Source organism: Myiozetetes cayanensis, unplaced genomic scaffold, assembly GCF_022539395.1.
Source record: "Myiozetetes cayanensis isolate MyiCay16 unplaced genomic scaffold, myiCay2020 scf1, whole genome shotgun sequence".
In the NCBI taxonomy this organism is placed as follows: Eukaryota; Metazoa; Chordata; class Aves; order Passeriformes; family Tyrannidae; genus Myiozetetes; species Myiozetetes cayanensis.
The window spans coordinates 149,672,104-149,688,993 of record NW_026086604.1 but is presented as its reverse complement, the minus strand read 5'-3'; the positions used below and the strand labels follow the sequence as shown (position 1 = coordinate 149,688,993).

At 48.7% G+C, this 16,890-nt stretch overlaps 2 protein-coding genes across 10 annotated transcripts in view; one reads left to right on the top strand and one right to left on the bottom strand.

Moving 5' to 3' along the window:
* Positions 1 to 8,165, top strand: part of ALS2CL (ALS2 C-terminal like) — a 47,827-nt gene extending 39,662 nt beyond the window's left edge. For 6 of the 9 annotated variants that reach the window (XM_050309643.1, XM_050309627.1, XM_050309652.1 and 3 more), the window contains exons 20-26: positions 1,185 to 1,253; positions 2,060 to 2,233; positions 2,930 to 2,972; positions 3,108 to 3,169; positions 4,841 to 4,990; positions 6,151 to 6,247; positions 6,883 to 8,165. In XM_050309643.1, the coding sequence (XP_050165600.1) occupies positions 1,185 to 1,253; positions 2,060 to 2,233; positions 2,930 to 2,972; positions 3,108 to 3,169; positions 4,841 to 4,990; positions 6,151 to 6,247; positions 6,883 to 6,996 (709 nt within the window). In that variant the 3' untranslated portion in view covers positions 6,997 to 8,165. Of the gene's footprint in view, positions 1 to 1,184; positions 1,254 to 2,037; positions 2,234 to 2,929; positions 2,973 to 3,107; positions 3,170 to 4,840; positions 4,991 to 6,150; positions 6,248 to 6,875 lie in introns of those variants that run through there. The other 3 variants (XM_050309609.1, XM_050309617.1, XM_050309662.1) reach the window with 3 other exon arrangements.
* On the bottom strand, positions 7,895 to 16,854 carry JMJD4 (jumonji domain containing 4). Its single transcript, XM_050309842.1, has 7 exons — positions 16,733 to 16,854; positions 15,310 to 15,901; positions 13,610 to 13,775; positions 12,949 to 13,074; positions 12,091 to 12,358; positions 11,181 to 11,327; positions 7,895 to 10,066 (listed from the first exon to the last, which is right to left on the bottom strand). The coding sequence occupies exons 2-7, from the start codon at positions 15,572 to 15,574 to the stop codon at positions 9,755 to 9,757; spliced, it is 1,284 nt and encodes a 427-aa protein (XP_050165799.1). The 5' UTR covers positions 15,575 to 15,901; positions 16,733 to 16,854; the 3' UTR covers positions 7,895 to 9,754.
* Positions 16,855 to 16,890: the final 36 nt, after the last annotated feature.

Here is a 16,890-nt window from a genome sequence, read left to right as displayed (position 1 = left end):
TGGAGTGGATGAGTCCTCTGTCCTGTCTCCAGCAGCTCCCTGTCCCCCTGTGCTGGAGGCATCTCCCCCCTGAGGGGTCAGAGGGGCAGAATCCCCCCCTTCCCGGCCGTGGGATCATCCCAGGACACCTCTGTGGTTGTGCCTGGGGGTAATTAAGACCTGGCTCATAATTAAGGCCTGGATCAAAGGCATCCCTGGGATGCTGTTGCTCTTTGATTTATCTTTTAGGAGCTACAAGAAGTGCCCCAGTAGGCAGAGCTGGGCCTGGGGCTGCACTCGGGGTGGTGTCTCCTTAGAAAACGAGAGGTTGGATTAAAGCTTTGGGTGTTCTCAGTGAGGTGGGGGAGGGCTCTGAGCTGAGGGGTTGTCTGCTCCTGCTTGAGTTCCCTGGGCTGATATTTCTCCACAGAAACAAAGGGCAACCTCTCCCTAATCCTCAGTTTAGGAGGATGAAGCTGGTTTGGGAATAAAGGCCAGAGGGATGATCAGAGGGGTGGAGAGCATCTCTCACCTCAAAGGCAGGGTGAGAGGAGCAGCCTGGAGGAGAGAGGGCTCCAGGGAAACCTCATTCTAAACTGAAAGGGGAGAGATTTAGGTGGGATATTGGGAAGGAATTGCTGGCTGTGAGGGTGGGCAGGCCCTGGCACAGGTTGCCCAGAGAAGCTGTGGCTGCCCCTGGATCCCTGGAAGTGTCCAAGGCCAGGCTGGAGCAACCTGGGACAGTGGGAGGTGTCCCTGCCCATGGCAGGGGTGGCACTGGATGAGCCTTAAGGTCCCTCCCAACCCCAAACCATTCTGGGATTCTATGGAATATCAAGACAAAGCCCAGCTACTCTTCCCAAGGAATATCCTCTGATGCTCATGGATGGGTTGGAGAATTGGTTGCTCAATTCCCACGTCCCCTGGGTGGGAATTCAAGGAGATGGAGCTCAGTGCAGAGCACATTTAGGATTCCAGAGGGCCCACTCCGCTCTCCAGAAGCTGTGGGGATTTTGGGACACTCGAACAGCGAAACTTCCCCACTGAAACAGCACTGCTGGAATTGCAGAGAGCTTTGATATCCCACCTGGGGCTGGGACAGCTCAGCTCCACTTGGGAATAACCCAAATCATCCCTAATAACCAAATCATCCCTAAAACAAAAAAGGAAGAAGGGACTAAACCTTGTTCCTGCTGCTCTTTCAGGGGTTTGCTCCATTTGGCTCTGGAACAGAAAGGCCAAGTGCCCCCAAAGTGTGTGGATGGAGACACAAGGTAGGTGCCACCACTGGGAGTTTCATTCCAGGCAGTTTGGACGTGTGGGGTGTCCTCTGAAACACCCCAAGTGCTGAGCTCCTCCTGTGGGTCACTTGGGGGCAGGTTTAGTGCCCACACTTCCCTCTGAGGGCAGAGTGCTCAGCAGTTCTGCTCGAAGCAACTTCTTTGACTCGTGTTCTGGAGCAGCAGACACTGGCAGAGGAGGGAGAAGACATTTTCCCAGAACAAGAAAGCAGGAATAATAGTGGGAGACACAGATTGAAGGTTTTGGGGAGCGGGAAGAAGCGTCTTTGCTCAGCTGTCCCACTTTGGCCTGGACTTCTCTTTCAACCTGCAGCCTTTTCCAGGGGGGCTGAACAAAGCCAAGAGGTTGGTGGAGTTGTGGGCAAGCTGGAAGAGATCTGGAAGTGAATTTATTTGGGCTTTTTCCCTTAAGAAATAACAAATGCTCCACTGAAAAGCTCAGAAAGAACAGCTGGAGATGAGTTTCTACTGAAACAGCTCAGAAAGAACAGCTGGAGACAGGTCTCTGGTGCTCCAGGTTTCTCCCAGGGATTAAGGAAGTCTTGTGGAGATCTGTCCTGTCCCACAGCACAGGATGCAGCAGGATCTTCAGCGTGGGTGAGAGTGTCCTGTGGGTCACTACAGCCCGACTGGGACACTGGAGTCAGGGGGAGGAAGGAGGGGAGAACAAGGAGGACGCCTCGAGGTCCTGGAAGCTGCCTCTTCCATCGTGTGCTGGGTGGTTTGGGGAACGTTTCAGGTTGTAAAGTCACTGTAGGATTGGGTTTTCTCTGCCCCAGTGACCAGAAGGCCTCCAGTGTGGTCCTGCCCCTGATCCTGCCCTGCTTCTACCCCGAGCTCTTCATGCTGTACATGCTCTACCACGAGAGAGAAGATGACCTGTACTGCCAGGGCATCGTGGACCTCAGCCTGTTTCCTGACATCAAGCTCCTGGAGTTTCTGGATGTGCAGAAGTAAGTGGTGTTTTTCCATCCCTAGATAAAGGCTGTGATCCTGCAAAAGGACCTGGAGCCTGTTCCTGATCTGTCAGTGGCTGTGGCACTGAGGTTTTGTGCTGCCAGAGGAAATCCTGCCAGGAAGGGCCTGCCTGTCCTGGAAGGACAGCACTGACTAGGGAAAACTGCAAATAGATGGACTAATTGTAATTTTTGGGTGGAAAACGCCTTTATTACCTCAAAAAATGCTTTGTTCCATCCAGCCAGAGCTTATAAACGTGTCTCAGGAAGGGCAACAGCGGTGTCTGCTCTGAGAGAGGAGACACACAGACCCAAGAGAGGGGGGTCAGATGTTTCCTTCATCCATTCCTGCTGCTAAATCCACCTTTGGAATGAGATGTGGGACCAAACTCCACCAGCTTTGCTAGCACAGCATCAGCTGCACCTCAGGGAGAGCCTGGAGTCTCGGGTTGATTCAGTCAGTGCTCAGTGGGAGGAGTGGAATCTGAAGGTTCCCAAACTCTCCATTGCTCATCTCTGAGTGAAATCAACCCTTTGCATTAATGAGCCGAAGTAATTAATGGTAATTATCCCTGGAGCAGTGCGAGGAGAGCAGCAAACTCAGCCTCCTGCACCTCCAGGGCTGGAGCAGCCCCTGGGATGAGGGGACAGAAGAATGGGGTGATTTACAGCATCTCTGGGCTCTCCTTGCAGGCACCTCTGGCCTCTCAAGGACCTCACCCTGACCACCAACCAGGTGAGACCTCGCGGGGGTGCTGGGGCCTCATTAATGACCCTCACCTAATTAACTAACGAAGGGCACAGAGCTCCGTGGGTGGGTTGGGGGTTGTGTGCTCGGAGCTGCTCCAAAGGATCCGTGTCTGCTTTCCAGAGGCGCTCCCTGATCAAGGACAAGTGTTTCCTGTCGGCCACCGAGTGTTTGCAGAAGCTCATGTGAGTCGATGTTAATAACAATGTATCATGAACAGGGGGGGTAAAAGGTAGATGAGATGTAGGTGAAATTTAGTCAAAATGTAGATAAAATTCAGCTCAAAATTTAGGTAAAATTTAGCTAAGCTTTAGCGAAAATGGAGATAAAATATAGATAAAATTCAGCTAAAACGAAGTTCAAATTTAGGTAAAACTCAGCTAAAATGTAGGTAAAATTCAGATAAAATTTGTATAAAGTGTAGATAAAGTGTAAATAAAATTCAGCTAAAATTCACCTAAAAATTTAGATAAAATTCAGCTAAAATTTAGCTGAAATTTAGTTAAAATTCAGCTAAAAATTTAGATAAAATTCAGCTAAAATTCAGCTAAAATGTAGATAAAATTCAGCTAAAATTCAGCTAAAATGTAGATAAAATTCAGCTAAAATTCAGCTAAAATGTAGATAAAATTTAGCTAAAATTCAGCTAAAATTCAGCTAAAATGTAGATAAAATTCAGCTAAAATGTGGATAAAATTTAGCTAAAATTCAGCTAAAATTCAGCTAAAATTCAGCTAAAATGTGGATAAAATTTAGCTAAAATTTAGATAAAATTTAGATAAAATGTAGCTAAAATTCAGCTAAAATCTACATAAAATCAAGGTAAAATGTAGATAAAATTCAGCTAAAATTCAGCTAAAATTTAGAGGAAAATATAGATAAAATCTAGATAAAATTTAGATAACATTTCTAATTTAATAAACCTTAAATTTCTACCTGCTCCCAAAAGCATTTGAGGGTCAGCCCACCAGATAATTTAAAGAGAAGCTGTTTGTGATACTTTGACATTTAAACTGAACTAATAAGTTCTGTTTCCCTCCAAACCAACATGGAGACAACATCAGTGGTGTTTAAATGCAGTTATCCCTGGAATTCTGCCCAGATATTCCTGAGGAAGGGATCCTTCCCTGGGAGGGTGGGGAGGGGCTGGAATGGCTTTCCCAGAGAAGCTGGGGCTGCCCCTGGATCCCTGGAAGTGTCCAAGGCCAGGCTGGAGCACCCTGGGACAGTGGAAGTGTCCCTGCCCATGGCAGGAATGGGATGATCCTTAAAGTCCCTTCCAACCCCAAACCATGCTGGGATGATGATTCCACCCCAAATCAGCCTTGCAATAAATGGAATTTATTTATCCCAGGGCAGATTGGGCCTGGGGGTGACTCCTGGTCCCGTTGCTCTGGAGCTCCGTGAGGATCATCCACCCAGTGTGACGTCCCAAGGGAGGATCATCCACCCAGTGTGACGTCCCAAGGGAGGATCATCCACCCAGTGTGACGTCCTGAGGAGCTGATTGAGCAAAGCTGAGCTCAGTTTAAGCTCAGCTTGATCTCTTGAGGCCCAGCCTGGGTGATGGTGCCGGGCAGGGAGCGGGGAATCGTTGTGGATCCATCAGATGGGAGCTGTCAGATCCCCAAATCCTCCTGAGAGCCTCCCTAAGGAAGCCAGGGGCACTGTTTTTCTGGGATGTGCAGGGCAGAAACACCACATTCCCACCTTGGAGATGTCCCTGTTGACTCCTCGTTGGTGAAGGTGATTGATGGACTTGGGTCTCCTGAGTTTTCCGGGGGCTTTCCTAAGTCCCGCTTGCCCTCTTGAGCTGTGGAGTTGGGAGCACCTCTGGCAGGGCTGTTTTCCCACAGCACCACGGTGGATCCCAGGGAAAAGCTGGTGATCCTGCAGAAGACCTACGAGGAGATCGAGGGCACCGTGTCCAGGGTGGTGGGCAAGGACTACAAGCTGCCCATGGATGATCTGCTGCCCCTCCTCATGTACGTCGTGTCCCGGGCCAAGTAAGTGGCAGCTTCCCCCATTCCCAGCCCAGGGGCTGTGGGATCCCTCAGGGAAAGGACTCCAGGCCAAAGAATTGAAACGAAAATCTGGGATTTTGGGCATTTAATTTGCTTTTTCCTGAGCTTTTGGGTTCCTGTGAGTTGGGATCTGCCAGCTCTGCTGGGGTGATGTTAGCCAGGATATGAATTGATTAGGGAATTCCTGAGCGTCCATTCCTTTTCCCAGAGGGTAATTCAAGGTTGTCCTGGGAAATGGGGTCTCACAGGCCAAAGAACTGAAATGAAAAACTGGGATTTTGGGATTTAATTTGCTTTTTCCTGAGCTTTTGGGTTCCTGTGAGTTGGGATCTGCCAGCTCTGCTGGGATGGGGTTGCTCAGGATAGAAAGTGACTTCCTGAGGGTCCATTCCTTATGCCAGAGGATAATTCCAGGCTGTTATGGGAAATGGGGTCTTACAGGCCAAAGAATTTAAAGTAAAACCTGGGATTTTGAGATTTAATATGATTTTCCCTGAGCTTTTGGATTTCTGTGTAACCCTAACCCAGCTCTGCTGGGATGGGGTTGCCCAGGATATGAGTTAATTAGGGAATTCCTGAGCGTCCATTCCTTATCCCAGAGGATAATTCCAGGGTTGTTCTGGGAAATGGGGTCTCACAGGCCAAAGAATTGAAATGAAAAACTTGAGATTTTGGCATTTAATTTGGGTTTTCCTCAGCTTTTGGGTTTCTGTGGGTTGAGATCTGACAGCTCTGCTGGGGTGGGATTGCCCAGGATATGAATTGATTAGGGAATTCCTGAGGGTCCATCTCTTATCCCAGAGGATAATTCCAGGTTGTCGTGGGAAATGGAGTCTTAATTTAAAATTAAAACCTGGGATTTGGGGATTAAATGTGATTTTCCCTGAGCTTTTGGGTTTCTGTGTAACCCTAACCCAGCTCTGCTGGGATGGGGTTGCCCAGGATATGAGTTAATTAGGGAATTCCTGAGTGTCCATCCCTTATCCCAGAGGATAATTGAAGATTATCCTGGGAAATGAAGCCTCATTTTACCACAGGATTTAGGGACATGGAGCTTCTGAAGGCTGATTTTTGATGCCTTGAAGGCATCAAAACGTCCCTCCCCACCCATTTGTCCTAACTGGGACCTTTTCTTTCCCTAGAATCCAGCACCTGGGAGCTGAAATCCATCTGATCAGAGACCTCATGGATCCCACCAACCAAGGAGGAATGTTTGACTTCCTGTTGACAGCCCTGGAGGTGAGGGAATGTTTCCATTGCAGCTTCCTCAGCCTGAACAGCAAAGCTGGGCTGGGATTGAACTTTAGGGGCTCCTTCTGGGCCTGGAACAGGAGCTGATTCCCCTGAGAACCTGCAGAAAATCCTTATCCTTCATTTACAGCAGATTTAATCCTGAACTTGGGAGCAGCACAGCTTCTTTGGCTGCAACAGCCCTTATTTTGGCCCCAAAGTTGTCAAATTTTGCCCCCCACGTTGCCAAATTTTGGCCCCCATCCTGCCAAGTTTTTGCTCCAAAGCTGTCAACATTTGCCCACGAGCTGTCAAATTTTGGCCCCAAAGTTGCCAGATTTTGGTCCCCATGCTGCCAAATTTTGGCCCAAAAGTTGTCAAATTTTGGCCCCAAAGTTGTCAGATTTTGGCCCCAAGGTTCTCCAATTTTGGCCCCAAAGCTGCCCAATTTTGACCCCAAAGTTGCCAAATTTTGGCCCCAAGATTCTCAACTTTTGGCCCCAAAGCTACCAACTCTTGGCCCCAACACTCTCAGATTTTGTCCCCACGATTCCCAGAATTCGCCCCAAAGTTCTCAAATTTCGGCCCCCGAAGTTGCTAAATTTGATTCCTAGATTCCCAATGTTTGTCCCTCGAGTTCCCAGGTTTTTTCCCCGAGTTCCCCCGTTCCTGCTGACCGTGTTGCTCTGCTCCTCCCCAGTCGTGCTACGAGCACATCCAGCGGCTGCGGCTGCAGCAGCGCGAGAGCTGCCCCCTGAGCGCCAGCGCCTGAGCCCCGGATCCACAGGGATCATCTTCCTGGGATCCACAGGGATCATCTTCCTGGGATCCACAGGGATCATCTTCCTGGGATCCACAGGGATCATCCTTCCCGCTGCAGTGCCCAGAGCACACCCTGCTGGATCACAATCCCTGCTGCTCTGGCTGTGGAATTACAACCTCGATCCTAAACCACACGCGGGGGATGCTGATGGAGAAAACCCTTCACTCTCCAACCTCGGCTGCTGGTTGGGAATCTCTTCCCGAGTGGAAAAGGTTTCTTTTGCCCCCTGGTTTCGTTGGCTGGCCCTGAAAATAGCAGGGGATTTGCTTTCCCTGCTCCCTGGGAGGTTGATCTGCACTGGTGAAAGGACGGAAAGGAGAAGAGTTTAGGACGGGATTTGGGGTTGGAGAGATCACCCCCACATTCCTGAACAACCCATTCCTGGAGGGAAGAAGTGGTTTCTCCACCCTTCTTCCTCCCTGTGGCACACTCAGGACCTCTCCCTGGCCTTTTAAAGCTGCTATTCCCCAAATTCCGTGGTTTAGGAGATTTAAAGCTGTGTTGTTTCTGCTCTGCTCACTCCTGTGGAGCCTCAGGGAATGTCACACCTGCACCTTGGACGTGCTCCTGGCTGCTCTGGAATTCTGTGGGCTTGGAAGAAAGGAATGTTGGTCTGGGCTGAGAAATCCCAAATCCTGGCAAGAGAAAACATGGAAACACCTGGTTTTCCTGCTGCTTTTCCAAGGGGATTCGTGCTGACAGACCCCACAGACACCAGTGGGGCACGAAAATCAGGCTGGGATTTATCCTTCCTTTGGAAAACCACCGGGATATTTGGGATTTTTGTCCCTCCCAGACAAAACCAGCCAGGTGGGAGGTGCATTTTGAGAGGTTTGACACAGATTTTAACCTGCTTTATTTTTTTTCTTTTTTTTTTTAAATTATTTTTTACAGTTTGACTTCTAATTAATTGTCCAGGTCACTAATTAATCATCCAGGCAAACACAACCCAACTCCACAGGCTCTTGGCTCCCATTTCCCACATGGATTTATGCTTTAATAAGTAACACAATGATTACAATGAATAGATTGGGATGAGAGTCTCCTCCTCCTGGCTGTTTTAACAGGAACTTTATATTTAAATAAAGCTGTTGGAAGTTTCCATTCCAGCCTCACCTGCTCCTCATTCCAACCCCTTTGCTTGTCTTGAAGCACTTGAGGGTTTTGCTCTGATGGATTTCTTTTTAGGGAACACGTGGCTCCTTGATCATTCCTGGGAATGAAGGGATTTCAGGTGCAAATCTGGATCAGTAAATCTCATTTTTTTGGGTGCTTTTTCCTCCCTGCTGAACCAGCGAGGAGAACGTGGTCGGTGCCAGTGTCACAACATGCAGGGACACGAGGCCAAAAACATGCTTTTTCCCACCAAAAACACGGCACTGCCAGCTTGGAATCCTCTTTCCCCACCTGGAGGAGATGTCCCCTTTTGTTCACCTGAGGAGGAAAACTCCAGCTGAGTTTTGGAGAAGGAAGGAAACGGCCCCTAAGGAGCAGCTGGGAAGTGGGAGTTGCAGAGCTGGTGCTTTTCCAACCCCCTGTCAGCAGGTTGGAGCACTGGGATGGTTTAATCCCCCCCAAAAAAATGCTTTTTTCTCCACTTTTTTTTTTTTCCATGCTCTAGGTGAGGATTTTTCATTCCAGGTACCACTTGCTAGTGGAAAATGCAGATTTTTCTACTAGAAAAGGACATGCAAAAAGTGCATGCGAGTACAAACCCATGGAATTATCTAGAAAACCAGGGAATTCTCAGCCTGCTCAGGGTTTTCTGCTATTGCACTTCCTCAAATACAGTTTGTAGCTGCTTTTCCTGGGGGAAGGGAGGTTGGAAAAAAATTGAGGAAGTTCTTGAGCAAGAATTCAAGTGAGCCCTGAAGTGGCAACTCAGGTAACAGTGTGCAGCCATTTGTGCTTCTCTGGGCTTTCCCACCCAGCAGGAAGAGCAAGAGGGAGGTTTTCCCCGGGAATATTTCGGCATTCCAGCTGGGAATTGTGCTGTGGAACCATGCAGAGGGCTGGTTGGAGCAGCTGAGAGGAGGCTCCTTCCCTGATCAAATCCCTGCTGTGCCTTGGAATTGTGGGGGGAAAGGTGGGAGTACATTCCAATTCCTCCTTTTCAGGTTGGGAGGGGGTGGTCACATGCTTAATTAATAGTGCTCTAATTGCAATCAGGGCTCCAGGGTCTTAATTATGGTGTTAAATTTAATCCTGGAGCAGTTTGAGGGCTGATTCCACCCGAGAATTCCAGCTTTGGGGGCTCTACACGAGTAGAACCAGTGCCTTCCACATCCAGGCTCCAGCTCAGACTTCCATGGAAGCAAACTAGCTCAAATTCCCTAAAAAAAAAAAAGGAAGGAAAAGTTAAGCTGAGCTGCACCTGGAAGTCTTCAAATCATGGAGCTGGGAGCAGGCAAAGCAGAGCTGTTTGCTCTTGGAAGCACAGGGAATTTGGTTATCCACAGGGAATTTCTGTCCCCCTTCCCTGACTGGGAATAAAATACTGACAAAGGGGTGGGGTTTTCCTTTATGTGGGATTGGTTTTTTCCCTCCTCCAGCAGCTCCAAAATGATTGTCCTGCTGAAGGGAGTAAAGCTCTTTGTACCTCAACTGCCCTGCAGGTGAACAGGGAGGAGGAACCTCCTCCAAACCCTTTGGGAAAAGGTTCCTTTTCCCGAAGAACCGAGGGAATGGGGAAATCAGAGCAAGGCTGTATCGATGGCAGCTTTCAGGTGGTGCAGCAAAGCCTCTGGAGGGGGGGAGAGCGAGCTCAGATCCAGCTTCTTGAAATCCTCGTTGGCGCTCAGGGACGTCAACACCTTCACCGTCCTCTTGAGGTCAAACACGGCGTGGAGCATTCCCAGGGTGGAAATGGCAGCTTTGGAAGTGTTCTTGGCCGAAGCCTCCTCATCCAGGCCCTTTTCCAAGACTGAAATCCTGTTCTCTGCGATGACCTTGAGGAAGTTGTAGAACTCCTTGTAGTCGATGCCCGTGCAGGACTTCATGATCAACTAAAAAAACAGGGGATGGGGGAGGAAAAACCAGGGATTGAAATGGAAATAACACTTCAAATTTACAGGGAAAAAGCACCAAATCAGGTTAGAATTACAAGGAATCACAGATCGTTATGTTTCGTGATTTTTTTGGCAATTTGTGTTTGAACTCAAAAAGCACCAGCCTGATTTTTAATAAGGACTAAACTGCTGTGTTTTCAAAGCAGTTCTGAAGGAAACCCATCCAGGAACAGCCTCCAGAAATTAACTCTACATTTGTTTCCTGGCAAAGATTTTGGGAGGGAAGGAATTCTTTCCCAGCCAGAGCCAAGAGAGCCCCCAAGGTACAACCCTGCTCAGCAGAAATAGGGGCCCTTAAAGCATCACTTTGCAGACACAGAAACTGCTGCCACCTTCACCTAAATTATCCTTTCTTAGGATTCACTGTTCATAGAATTCCAGGATGGTTTGGGTTGGGAGGGACCTTAAGGATCATCCAGTGCCACCCCTGCCATGGGCAGGGACACCTCCCACTAGTCCAGGTTGCTCCAACCTGGCCTTGGACACTCCCAGGGATCCAGGGCAGCCACAGCTTCTCTGGGAAATCCATTCCAGTCCCTCCCCACCTTCCCAGCCAGGAATTCCTTCCCAATATCCCATCTAAATTTATCCTTTTTCAGCTTGAAGCCATTCCCTGTGTCCTGTCCCTCCATGCCTTGTCCCCAGTCCCTCTCCAGCTCTCCTGGAGCCCCTTTAGGCCCTGGGAGGGGCTCTCAGGTCTCCCTGGCTCCTTCTCTTCTCCAGGGGAACTCTCCCAGCATGTCCCAGCCTGGCTCCAGAGCAGGAATAGTCTTGAAAGGAGAAGCTGAAGGAGAGCAGTTGAAACATTTGCTTTCCCAACAACATCCCAACCTGGACATACCAAATATCCTCTGGCACAAGCCATTCCCAAGCTTATCACGGGAATATTTGCCTTCTTGCAAAATGCAGCCGCCACCAGTCCCTAATTCTTTAGGAAACGCGTGAATTCCAGGTACGAGGTGAAGGAATTCTGTGTCTCAGAGTGCCAGTAAGTGGCACAGTAAATCCCTGGGATACCTGATCCTTTAACAGGGTCAGGTCCGTGTTGTACCTGGCATTGGAGGTGCCAGTCATCCATAGGATCCTTCCACTGGTTGATCTCCCTCTGGACAGCTGCCAGCTCATCCTGCAGGAAGCACCACATGATGGCCACGTTGCAGCCGTTCACCCAGTTGTGGTTGATGGAGATGGTGTCCTCCTGAGGGAGCAATTCCAGGGGTTATCCCAAAGACCAAGCCGTTAGCATTTTTCATTCCTAAATTACAATTTCCAGTTCAAATCAAGGCTAAGAGCCTCCCCACAGGTCTGGCTCTCCTAAAATCCGATTCCTGAGCGACTGGAAGCATGTAATGACAAAAAAAAAAAAACCCCAGGAGAAGAGGATGCAGGTACCTTGTTTCACTTCATACTCCCCTAAATTCCAGTGGGCAGCGACCCAAGGAGCTTTGGAGTTCAGGTTTTAGCCATCAGAGAATCTCAGAATGGTTTGGGTTGGGTGGGATCTTAAAGCTCATCTCATTCCATAGGCAGGGACACCTCCCACTATCCCAGGTTGATCTTTAAGGTCCCTTCCACCCCAAACCTGTTCCTCCTAAAACATGGCTCGTGCTCAGCATGACATGGAATATCCACACTGACAAAAGCCTCATCCCACAATCCCAGAGCGGTTTGGAAAGGACCTGAAGGATTATCCACTTCCACCCCCTGCCACGGGCAGGGACACCTTCCCCTAGCCCAGATTGCTCCAGCCTGGCCTCGAACATTCCCAGGGATGGGGCAGCCAAGAATCCCTTCCCAAAAATCCCCTTGGGGCAGCCACAGATGGACCCTCCCTCCTCCGTTATTTTGCTCCCTCTACATTTTTGGCTTTTTAAACTTCGTGGACCCCGGTAAATCCGCCAGGGGTTGGACCTGACCCCCCCAGCTGCCCTGAGGAGCGGGAGGGTCCCGGGGGGTCTCACCAGGTTGTAGACCTGGTGGTGCCACCCACTGGGGATGAAGACAATCTCTCCCGCCTCCTGCACGATCTCCAGGGGGGGCTGGCTCTGGCTGTAGCGAGGGTACACCCTCCTGTCCTGCAGGCTGGGGGCGGTCACGTCGAAGGGCAGGTTGCCGTGTGTGTCCTTGAGGAATTCCTCCTGCCCCGCCGGATACAGCAGCCACTTCTTCCTGCCGCAGATGTTGGCGGACCAGCTGTAGGAGCGGAACACGTCGGCGTGGAACGGTGTCCTGAGGGGGGAAAACACAGGGTTTGGCTTCGGATTTAACGCTTCAGTTTGAGTGCTAAAAGTCCCCTGAGGATGTGAGACGCTGATCCCTTTTCCTTCCTGGAATTTGGGCTGGTTTGTGTGGTGTTATCTACCTGCAGTTTTATCTGCATCTCCACAGTGTCAAGCGTTTCCTATCAGGTCGGGTGGTTTCCTCTCAAATCCCTCCCGTTTGTGGGGTATTCTGTGGGATATTCTGGGATGGGAACTGAAAAGTGAACCTTTATAACCAAGGCCGGGCTGGAATTTTCACCTGTGGAACATCTGAGTCATCGCTGCCTCCACGAGGCTTCTGCTGACCCTGCAAAGCACTACTGGCTGATGATCCCAAGGGAATTTCTGCTCTAAATCCTTAAATAATCTGGTTTTGGGGGGCACAGTTCAGGGCTTTTCCTGCAGCTGCTGCAGGAGTTCAGCTCCTGAACAGAGAGGATTCAGGTGGAACACCGGACTCTGCAGCGTGGCAATACCCCAAAGGATAATGGGATAATTCCCTGGAATATTAATCTTCCAAATGGGTGTACAAGGATGAGAGAGAGCCCGCTTCCTTACCATGAGCCCTTGGGTCCCATGTAGACAAACCTATAATCATCCACAGCCACAGCATCCCAGTATTCGTTGAGCCAGTCGGAGGAGAAGTACACGGGGGTGGTGTAAACATCCTGCTCTGGGAAAGCCCTGGCAAAGGGAAAGGGTTGGAAAGAAAACTTCTCCCTCAGTTTCCAAAATCCACATGCAAAGATAAAAAGCCATATCCTCTTATCATGGAATCCCAGGATGGTTTGGGTTGGGAGGGACCTTAAAGCTCATCTTGTTCCCACCCCCTGCCATGGGCAGGGACACTTCCACTGTCCCAGGATGCTCCAGCCTGGCCTTGGACACTTCCAGGGATCCAGCGGCAGCCACAGCTTCTCCGGGAAATCCATTCCAGCTCCTCCCCACCCTCCCAGCCAAGAATTCCTTCCCAATATCCCATCTATCCCTCCCCTCTAGGCAGTGGGAAGCCATTCCCTGTGTCCTGTCCCTCCAGGCCGTTGTCCCAAGTCTCCCTCCATCTTTCCTGTAGCTCCTCCATGTCCTGGCAGGCCCCAGTCAGATCACCCAGGAGCTTCCCTTCTCCAGGCTGGCCAATTCCAAGGATCCCCATTCCCTGAGCCTCGGGAGATGACCCTTAGTCTCTGGGAGCAGCCTGCAGGGTTTCCAGAGCTCCCACCTGCTGAGGTGCCAGTCCTTGAGGTAGAGGCAGCCGCGGGAGGAGCGGTATCCGTTGCGGATGTACTCCTGCCAGTACCGCACGTACTCCCGGAACGGCAGCTGCTCCTTGGGGTGGGAATTGTATTCCCTCACGTCACACCGGGCCACCGGCACCACGGCCTCTCCTGCAAAACACAGCTCCCCTCAGGGCAGGGAGGGGCAGTTCTGCACCCCCAGAGACCTCAGCCTGCAGGTGAGCCGGGATAGCCCTGGGATCTGCAGGAACGATCCCCGCCTGGGATCAGCATTCCAGGCAAACGGGACCCAAAGTGGGGTTGGTTCATTTAACATGACCCGAATTTTCCAGGTGGTTATTGGATGTGACCCCTTTTTTCCTGGTATTTTTTTCAAATGACCTGGATTTTCCTTTTAAACGCCACTGGAAGGGGGGTATTGATTACTATTAAATATATATATATATAGGTTTATATCTATATTTGTATATAGGTATATTTATATAATATAATATAATTTACAATATATATCAAATTTACTATGTATATCAAATTTATAACCTAATATAATTTATAATAAATATATACTTATATATTATTACATATACTATCTATTATTATATATTATATTTAGACAGATCTATTATTTTAATATGTTATTTATTAAATATAATAAATATATAAATATGAATATATAAAATATAAATATAATAAATATATAAATATATAATAAATATACAAATATATAAATATAACTAATATATTAGTTAACATATTTATTATAGTCAATATATTATATATATTGATCTAATAGATACAATGATATATTTATGAATAATATATAAGTATATATTATTGACACATTAACTATCTAAATATATTAACTAATATAGATATAGTTTCATATAAACATATTGACTATAATAAATATATTAACTAATATAAATATGTGATTTAATAAAAAGATATTGACTATAATAAATATATTAACTAATAAAATTATATAATTTAATATAAATATATTAACTATAACAAATATGTTAACTGACTTGTTAATAACTAACTAATGACTATTCTAATTGGCCATTCTTTATAAAGGTTATTCCTATTATAAGATTAAATGTATTCTAGTTATTAAATATAATAAGTGTAAGATAAGGAGAGAAAAAGTAACAATGTAATAAGGGAAATGAGAGAAAAATATCAATATAAAAATATAACAAGTAGGGAGAAAGTATCAAGATAATAAGGAAAAAAGATAGGAAATGTAACCATAAAATAAGGAAAAAGTGGAGGAAAAATATAAATTAAATAAGGAAGAAGGAGAGGAAAAGCATCAATATAATAAGGAAAAAGGAGAGGAAAAGTATCCATATAATAAGGATAATAAGTAAAGTATCAATATAATATGGAAAAAGGAGAAGAAAAGTATCAATATAATAAGGGAAAAGGAGAGAGAAAGTGGAGAAAAAGTGGAGAAAAAATATAGAAAATAATAGAGGGAAATAGAGAAAAGTGGAGGAAAAAAATAAAAAATAATAGAGAATAATAGAGAAAAGTGGAGAAAAGTGGAGAAAAGAGCAAAAATAGAGAAAAATGGAGAAAAATCAGAAAAAATTTGGAGAAATGTGGAGAAAATAATAGATATAAAAAGGGAAATGTGGAGAAAAGTGGAGAAAAAACGAAGGGGAAGCGCCCGACTCACCGAACTCCCGCAGCAGGTGCTCGAAGTTGGGCTTCCCATCGCGCGTGACCCAGCTCCTCCTGCTGCCCCAGTCCTCCGTCAGCCTGGCTGAGAACACGCACGGGTGGTTGGGGATCAGATAATCCCGGAAAAAATCCGAGTAGCTGAAGGAATCGACTTTCTCGATGAAGTCAACGTGTCCCCCCGGCAGGCCCGGAGCAGCCTGGGGTGAGGCGCTGGAGTCGTGGAAAAAGGCGGTGGAACGGGCGAAGGTTGCCCTGTCCATGCAGGCTGGATGCAATTCCTGGCCTAGCCAAGAAAGGCTGGATGCAATTCCTGGCTTAGCCACGCCGGAGCCGAGCAGATCCCGTTCTCCCACAGCAAAAAAAAACCCTGCTTAAAACGGGATTGGAGCGTCTGAATCCGTGAAAACTCACGGGAAAGCAGAGGGGGAACGAGGAGTGGTGCAGGAGCATCCCAGCACGTTGGGATAATTGGGATCTTCCATAGTTTTCGGAGGTTAAGTGGGGCGGGACGGCTGGCAACGGGCAGCCTGTGGGGGGTGGAGGTGCTGCTCGTCCCTTGTCACCTCCTTGCCAGGGCTGGTTCCTTCCTGGAACAGGAGGAAACATTAAAAAATCAGTGGGATATTCCTGATCAATCCATTAATTGAAAGGATGGAGGGAAGGAACCACCCTAAATATCTGGGAAGTGATTGTAGTGGGATCACCCCTTCGTTGGAAGATACAAGCCCTGGCACCCCTCTCCTTCCCCAGACCTTCTCCTTTGGATCTGGCAGCAACCATGGCTTAAAAATAAGGGGGATAATAGGGAATAATAGGAATAAAAAGGAAGGTGGGAAAACTGAGCACAGAGGGAGGGCAAATAAACCACAGGGGATGCAGGGCTGGGATTTGGGAGGCACCGAGGGTGAAAGGGGAGATAAATGGGCTGCCATTCCCAGATAAACAGAATTCCACCCTCACAGAGCTCCAAGGGGACACCTCAAGGGATTAAAGGTTCTCCATGGGGAAATTCCAAGGGAACACCTGGACACCACAGTGGGATTAGGGGAATTCCCCCCTCACGGAGCTCCAAGGGATCGCGACAGCAGGATTAAGGGTTCTCCATGAGGGAACCGAATCCAAGGGAACAGCGGGGCACCACAGTGGGATTAAGGGGACCTCCATGAGGGAATTCCAAGCGAACACCGGGACACCACAGTGCGATTAAGGGACCCCCACGACGGAACTCTCCCCTCACGGAGCTCCAAGGGATTACGGGACCTCCATGAGGGGATTCCCCTTCCCGGGACTCCCCATCCCTGGGGGGGGGGGCACCCCGGACACCACAGCGCGTCGCACACCCCATCCCCGCATGGCGCCGCCGCTCCAACCCGCCCCTCCGCTTCCCAGAGCCCACTCGCAGAGGGAGCGACACTCACCCGCGACCCCCGCGGGACATCCCCCCGTGGCGAGCGGCGGCGGGCAGGGCGGAGGGGCGATGGCGGGCGCGGCCGGAACCTCCGGAACCTCCGCGCGGGGCGGGCGGGCCGAGGGGGGAGGCGAAAAGGGGAGCGCAGCGGCGCGGGGCGCAGGCGCA

What these genes read in the sequence shown, in the direction of transcription:
- JMJD4 (XM_050309842.1), bottom strand. Translation starts at nt 15,574, where the DNA reads ATGGACAGGGCAACCTTCGCCCGTTCCACCGCCTTTTTCCACGACTCC. An exon ending in ATGGGACCCAAGGGCTCATG is followed by an intron (nt 12,359 to 12,948) that starts GTAAGGAAGCGG and finishes TTCCCCCCTCAG; the next exon opens with GACACCGTTCCACGCCGACG. An exon ending in ACCACCAGGTCTACAACCTG is followed by an intron (nt 11,328 to 12,090) that starts GTGAGACCCCCC and finishes TTGCTCCCTCAG; the next exon opens with GAGGACACCATCTCCATCAA.